At 25.8% G+C, this 7,961-nt stretch overlaps 1 protein-coding gene across 1 annotated transcript in view; it reads right to left on the reverse strand.

The window, feature by feature from the left end:
• Window positions 1-5,565, reverse strand: part of LOC108754828 (vitellogenin receptor) — a 13,097-nt gene extending 7,532 nt beyond the window's left edge. The window contains exons 1-14 of the mRNA XM_018497451.1: window positions 5,505-5,565; window positions 5,139-5,299; window positions 4,439-4,573; window positions 4,235-4,343; window positions 3,985-4,122; window positions 3,680-3,793; window positions 3,478-3,603; window positions 3,177-3,389; window positions 2,025-2,193; window positions 1,529-1,730; window positions 1,236-1,427; window positions 1,029-1,149; window positions 757-891; window positions 398-659 (exon numbers count right to left, since the gene is read on the reverse strand). Coding sequence (XP_018352953.1) covers window positions 398-659; window positions 757-891; window positions 1,029-1,149; window positions 1,236-1,427; window positions 1,529-1,730; window positions 2,025-2,193; window positions 3,177-3,389; window positions 3,478-3,603; window positions 3,680-3,793; window positions 3,985-4,122; window positions 4,235-4,343; window positions 4,439-4,573; window positions 5,139-5,299; window positions 5,505-5,565 — 2,138 coding nt within the window. The remainder of the gene's footprint in view (window positions 1-397; window positions 660-756; window positions 892-1,028; window positions 1,150-1,235; window positions 1,428-1,528; window positions 1,731-2,024; window positions 2,194-3,176; window positions 3,390-3,477; window positions 3,604-3,679; window positions 3,794-3,984; window positions 4,123-4,234; window positions 4,344-4,438; window positions 4,574-5,138; window positions 5,300-5,504) is intronic.
• Window positions 5,566-7,961: the final 2,396 nt, after the last annotated feature.

Raw genomic sequence — 7,961 nt, forward strand, 5'->3', positions numbered from 1 at the left:
CATTCAAAGAGACTAAAAATTTAATCTGTCTTGAAAAAAGAATGAAAATACGATCATTCTTGTTTAAGAATGGCAGATTTTCATTCTTTTTAGAATAAGATTTATTTTTTTGAAATAAGATGCACTCTAAAGGAGTGAAATCTCAATCCCTTTTTTGGAATATAATTCCAAAATAGATGAAATTTCCAAAAAAGAGATTAAGATTTCACTCCTTCGGAATAAATTTTATTCCTAAAGAATAAATCTGACTTTAAAAAGAATTAAAATCTACCATTAAATTTGCAGTCTCTTCGAGTGAAATTTTACTCCACGAAATTTGGAGAGTATATATTTTATTTTACTGCTTTGTTATTAAATACTATTTTGTAAATAATAATTGTAATCAATTCAACCATACCTTTCTTCAGGTACTAATGTAATATAGTAAGGAACATATTCCTTAAAATAAAAGACCGTCATTGCCAGGGTTTTTACGTTGTATACATTGATAGAGCTGCTTGGTCTATTTGTCATATACAAATTATTACCAACATGATCAAATGCCATGCTAAAATAAGAAACATTGTGCAATATGGTGTTTTTAAAAGTATCGGTGACTGGATCGAAGAGTACGATGGCTTTCTCAAATTGATCCGTCACTGTACAGCATATTACTTGGCCTAAATAAGTTTTAATTGTAAGAGTTAACATTAAAGATCGATTGTTAGACTGGCGTTTGAAATATTTTTTTGATGAAATAATAATTCATTCATATACCAGAGGTTGGATCAGATACTATATCCTGAGGAAGAAATACTTTCGAGGCAATTCTTGTTTTCAGCTTTCCCAACATTCCGTGATAATAGTTTGTAAATATTGTATTATGAAGAATCAATAAATTCTTCGTCACCTCTAAAATTATAGTCTCATGTTTATTTAAGAATATATGATAAGCATTCGTTGTTATTATTAACATTCCAAGTTTAATAATGTAGAATATTATTGTCCTAAAGATTTAATATTTTTCTTTGGTTTTTTAACGAATTTACCTTGACAAGTATGATTGTCGGCATTTAATTTTTTATCCAAAGTACAAGCGCACGTGTATCCGTTCTCCTGATTTAGCATGCACAATTCAGAACACGGATTCGAATGACATGGATTGTCAATCTGAAATTTGATTAAAAGATAATGCAAACTTTTTGCGACATATTCTTCACAAAGTAAAAGTAATTTCATAATAGACAATTGTATACTTTGGGCTTTATTGCTGAGTGATCGATGTGCACACTGAAATGTGAATGTTGACCAAGATGTAAGATATTCCATTCCTTTCCAGTAAATTTATTGCAGGACTCTACTGATTTGGATTCCCAGTCGCTCCAGTACAATTTATTTTCAAAGACCGCCAATGAAAATGGGTCTTGTATTATATCGTGCAGTACAAGCTGTGCTTATATAATTAAATTATATAAATATATATCGTAGAATCTTAATATATATAATATTGTACTTTAGAATATTTTACAATAAAAAAAGAAATATTAACTCTTCGATCGGTTCCATCTAAGCGTATTGTTTCGATTATCTTCAATTTGATATCCGTCCAATATAATCGATTAGTCGGATAGTCAATAGTTAGGCTTTGTGGCGCTTTTAAGTTTTTAGAGACAAAAATACGGATATTTTTGCCGTCCATTCCCGCAACTGCTATATGTGGATTCGAACTCCAATCACACCAATACATTTTCCTATAAATGTAACAGATACTTAATACATTTCTATTTAAGTTTATGTCGTTATAATTCTAGCTTCAAAAATTAAAAAAATTTAATGTTTAGTTAAATATTGAAAATAACAATTATTTTATCAGCACTTTATAAAATAATATTAAATTAATTAAATACCATTTATAGTAAAACAAAACTCCAGATACAATAATAAATCAATTAATAAGAATTTGCCTTTTTTCTTTCTCTTTTTCTTCTGATTTTTTTATTAAGATTATTAGATTATTAAAAAATAATAAAATTTGTTATATTTACCCATGAGTTGGTAATAAAGCAAGTCCTGTTGGTTTATCAGTATCATTGATTAATATGGTGCAATATGTGCCATCGTCTTTGCAAACTCCGATACGATTATAACCAGTATCCGTAAAATATATATTTTGTGTGATCCAATCCACAGCTATCGCTGATATCTCCTTCAAACCTTTATATAAGAAAGATGTAGAAAATGTGTAGAAGATATTTATAAAATAAAAAATTACAATGTACAATCATTATTTAAAAATTGATTGTTTTATAAAATACTTACTCTCTAAATCTCGTGGAGTGAAATCTCACTTGAAGAGACTGAAAATTGAGCCAGTCTTGAAAAAAGAGTAAAAATACTCTTGTTCAAGAGTGTCAGATTTTTACTCTTTTTAAGGTAAGATTTGCTCTTTTGAAATGAGATTCACTTCAAAGGAGTGAATCTTATTTTAAAAAGAGTGAAAATCTGCCACTCTTGAACAAGTGGCCATATTTTCACTCTTTTTTCAAGACTAGCTCAATTTTCAATTTCTTTGAGTGAGATTTCTCTCCACGAGATTTAGAGAGTATTCAAAGAAAAAAATACACATTTTATTTTTTTTTAAACAAATTAGTATATAATTTTGAATATTAATTTAATTGCAATTTCGAAAGTATGTGGATCAATAAACAATCAAAACAGATATTATTATCTATAATTTAATAAAATTCTCTTTTAATAAATTATTAGAACGTTTCAAACTATACAGCGTCTTTCTCATAATGTAAAAATAATTAATAATACAGAAAAATATGAAGACATGATAGTTGAAAAAGAATAAATAAATATTAATGCTATTTATAAATATTTCTCAATATTAAACTATATTTATGTTATTAATAATATTATTTATAAATATTAACTATTTTTACATTACAGGACTGATGAAAACTGAAAACTTTATTCGAAATATTCCATATGACATTTCACATAAAAATTAGTAAATTTTTTATTTTTGTAAGATTCTTTTTGTGGACGGAAACACTAGGACTTTCTATTTATGCATATTTTAGTTCTGTAAAAAAATTTTGCAATCCATCAAAACGGTTCAAAAATTTTGGTTGTAAATATTATAATTCATGGTGATTGCCGTCACTCCAGCATCCATCATGCGCGCTTACCCATCATCACGATGACTTCGTGTTTATTTTGAGGAGTACTTCTTACAATGACCTCTCTATCTTTTTCAATATCCGACCAATATATATGGTTGTCGTTCATAGCAACACCGATCACACGATTTAAGTGTTTCGCAATTATAAAATATATTTGCGAATCGTGATACATGCCAAGAATCTCTGTTTTTGCAGAGAAGACTATCGTAGCCTCGCCAGCTAAATTTTAAAGAAATATTCATATTTTTATAAAGTCTAATATCAATCAATATGCAATTACACATATTCGCAAATTATTATAATTTACCAATTGCTTTGCAAGTTTTTTTGTCCTGTTGCAAGAAATAATCCGTTTGACACCTGCAACTATACGATCCTGGAGTATTTATACATTCTTGATCGCATATACCATAAATCTGACACTCGTCGATATCTGCAAAACAGAAATTTGTTAGACAAATGAGACATGATTTTCGCATCGTTATTGCTTTTGTTTATTGCAATTTTACCTGTACAAGTGCGGTTATCACTTTGTAATTTATAACCCGGTTTACAGAAACATATACTTCCTTTAGGAGTTTGTTTGCATTCATGATCACATTTTACCGAGCAACTGGATGTACCTAAATAAAAATAAAAATTAAATATAATTTAACAAATCACGCAAAGATTATATCACGAAAGATTTAAACGTTAATTAAGTAAAAGACAAGGACAATATAAGTAAAATAAAGGACAATATAATTAAAATTTGTTGCAAAAAAGTTAATGCAACAATTAAAATATATTAAAATATGTATAACGTAGTACTCACAACCAGTTTCGTCTGATTTATCACTACAGTCATCCTTTCCATTGCATACTAATTTAAGAGGAATGCATAGTTGATTTTCACACAAATATTGGGAATTTTCTATTTTACAATTATTCGCGGATGATGTTTTATTTGCGTCTAAAAAATTGCAGAAAAATGTAAAAAAGTCTTTCGTTATTATATGATAAGATATAATTTTTATTATCCTATCGTTATTAGTAAACAATCTATATTTATAAAAAATTATTACTGCAATTCCACTCGTCGCTGCCATCGGGACAATCCTTGAGACCGTCGCAAACCCATTCATGAAATATACAATGTTCATCAACACACTGGAATCTGCCATTGCAATTTAACTATGACAACAAAAACAAAATTGAGAATTAATGCAAATAAAAAGAAAAGGATAATTATTAATAACACGTGTAAAGTTTTGCGCCGATTCACTTACGTGTTTCACGCAATCGTCGTACTCATCACTTCCATCCAGGCAATCCTGTATTCTGTCGCAGAACTTTGCTATCGGTATGCAGTTATTATTTTTGCATTTATATTCATGTTTGGAGCATTTGATGGAAGAATCTGACTAATTGTAAGATAACAGAAAAAAGTTATATTGTTTAATATTACGCACACCTATATTATGTTGCGCATTCTAACGTAACATTAAACAGTTAAGAAATAAGCCATTGTCTTTTCGATTAAACTTTATTCAGGCATTGGTATAACTTAAGCGAATACTATACTTCTTATGGAACTGAGATATAAGGCTTTAAAGATAAAGCATTATTTAAAAAAATTTTTCTAAAAGACTAAAGAATTTTTTTTTAAGAAAACTATTCATCGATAAAATTAATTAAATAATTAATAAAAATAAAATTTAAAAAGGAGTAAACAACTATTATCATTTGTAGCGAAAGAAAAGTATGCTGATTCAATTTACTGATTATACATATCTGCAGTTCCAGATTTTTGAAAACATAGAAAATTTTAAAATAAAAGATTCCAAAATGCGTAATGTGTGATTTAATTGTAATAAAAGAAGATATGTATATAATCTATCTTAAAACTCTATATTGTAGACTTAAAATCGATAAAATTAAAAAAAAAATCTTACTTTTAACAAATAACATGAGCTGTATAATACTCACGTCGCTATAATTGTAGCAGTCTTCTTCATCCGAGCCATCTGTACAGTCGTCAGTTCCATCACATCTATAGGAGAGTAATATACATTGCCCATTGCTGCATATGAATGAATTCTTACCGTGCAGATTTTGACATTTTTGAGTTTTAAAATTGGAGTCCAATCCTTATAACACAATTTTCATTTTTCAATATTTCGAAATACAAGTAAAGAAATGATGTAATTCTAGATTGATGTATATTTTGATGCGTTAGTGCGAGGCACAACTTCGAACAGGTAGATGTATAACAAAAAATTAATTAAGAATAAGTCTAATTAAAAAAAAAGTTAAGAATAAGAATAAAATTTTTGTCTTGTCAGAATATCTTACCATTAAACGAACAAGGATATAAAAAGCTGTATATAAATAATAGTACCACAAAACAACGCATAACCTGTAAACAAAAACAAATTAAAAAATTTAATTTTAATATGACAAATTACGATTTACTAATTATTGTTCTTTCAATTATTGTTTTATAAAGTTGAATATGTGCGTCATTAATAAACTCTACACTTTTAGTTGCTTTACTATCAAAAAGATTACTTTTCTCGTGATACGGTGATATAAGTAAATGGATAAATCTTAAAAATAAATTTAATGTTTGCGATATAATAATAAGTGTAATCATAATCCTCGTATGAGGAAATTAGATAAAATTTCTATGGACAATAAAATTTGAGCATATTCCAAATTCTATTTTCAGAGAGTTTGTGTTAAATTTTTCTTTTGTAAATTAATAAATTCTATAAATAGCACTACAAAAAAGTTCTTTAGAAACTTAAAAAAAATTTAATCAGAAATTAACGTATAACATTGTATCTTGTAGTATAAAATATTGTATATGTATTCATCCGGTTCACACACACACATCACGTATAAATAAATATAACATAATGCGAAAAGCAAGAATCTAATTTTTAGATAGATTAAATGTAAATTTTCTTTAAATATATTAGTATTCAAATGCATTACTAAACTCTCGAAATAAAAATTGAAATTAATAAGCTGACTCAGCAAAAAATGGATACACATAAAATAAATAAAACTTTAATAAATACTATATTTTAAAATGTTAAATTTTTATAAATATATTAAAACTTGAAATTAATATTAAGAACTAAATATTTAAATATTTAAATGTAATATATTACATATTTAATAAATGTGTTATATTACGTTTCTTAAATATTAAAATATAATATTTTATCGGAGCAAATATATTTTAAATATTATACAAAATGTAAATAATTTAATTAAAAATAATTACGTTTACAATTATAATATATTTGATATACTTGACTTTATTAAAATATATTTGAATAATAAATATATTTGACTTTATTAAAATAATATTAGAAAAATCGGATGTACACAAATTTTATAAAAAAATAAATAAGAGTACTCACACTACAGTAAATAAAAGTTTTTATAAATATATATAAAGACTCAGATATATTTTTGTATAATATCTTAAAAGGAGAAAACACGTGACTTGAACCGGTCGCGACGTTGTTTGAAATGATTCTGAGACGTTAAATCCGAATATATTCGTTTATACGTAGTTCCTTGTTTCCACTAAACGGCAATTATTAAGACACTCAAAGGTCGATGCTGACAACACAGAGGTTGACAATACGATCACTTGATGCTACAATATTCTTGGATTGGACAATAGTAAAATTGTTTCTTCTGATTGGTCGAACAAAAGCTTCGAACATTCATAGCGTTAAGGTAAATCGCGCATCCAAAAATTATACTTTTATAAATCACATATAAATAAACACCTGTCGTGATAAAATATAGGATAGAATTATCGAATGTATATTACTCAAGATATTTTTTTTATATAGATATTTTTTATTTATTTTTTATTATATTTATTATATTGTAACACATTTCTACGCAAATAAACATTGGAGATTGTGGCTTTACATTTAGAAATATCTATTATTATATGTTAACTTTTTCATAACAAATTAATAACAAATTAATTTATTATGAAATTTTTTGTAACATTCTGTATAAGATATAATTTAAAAAATGATTGCCTAAGTCATATATCTGAGTATCTTCTAAATCATACTTCCTTTGAAAGTATCATATTTATTAAAAATATCCTTAATGAAAATAAATTTCTGAAATTATTAAAATCAACTGTGAAGTCGTGGAAATGAGAATAACTGAAATATTGTTGAATATATTTCAGTATAAATAATACTTTTAATACCGAAATATTATAAATTCTAAATAAAGAGTAATCAAAATAACGAAAAATAAGACTAATATATTTAATATTTTTACAGATTTATTCAAAGAAATTAAAGACTGATTTATGCTGAATTCCCCCTAAAGATAATTTTTCAAAAATGCGTAACAAAAATAAAAAGTATAATACAAAACATACATTTTTACAAATTTATTAACGTAAATTGTAACACTAAAATATATTGAAATACTATAAATTATAAGGAAAATTAATAAAAATATTTGAAAAAAAATGAAAATTAATAAAAATATTTGAAAAGAAACATTTTTTTTCTTTTCACATATTTATTAATAAAAATTATCGAATAGAAAGAAGCAGTAAGAATTAAAATAAAATTAATAAATTGGAATTAATAAATAAAAAATAATACACTCTCTCTGATGTCTGTTAAAGAATAAGAAAATCAATTCACACTGTAATGAAAAGCGTTGAATTCATAAAAATTTCTTTTTAGAACTGCTTTTATGGTATTGTTTCTGGCATGTAAAATTTAATCAAACCCTCTATATATATATATA

This window comes from Trachymyrmex septentrionalis, unplaced genomic scaffold, assembly GCF_001594115.1.
Source record: "Trachymyrmex septentrionalis isolate Tsep2-gDNA-1 unplaced genomic scaffold, Tsep1.0 scaffold81, whole genome shotgun sequence".
In the NCBI taxonomy this organism is placed as follows: Eukaryota; Metazoa; Arthropoda; class Insecta; order Hymenoptera; family Formicidae; genus Trachymyrmex; species Trachymyrmex septentrionalis.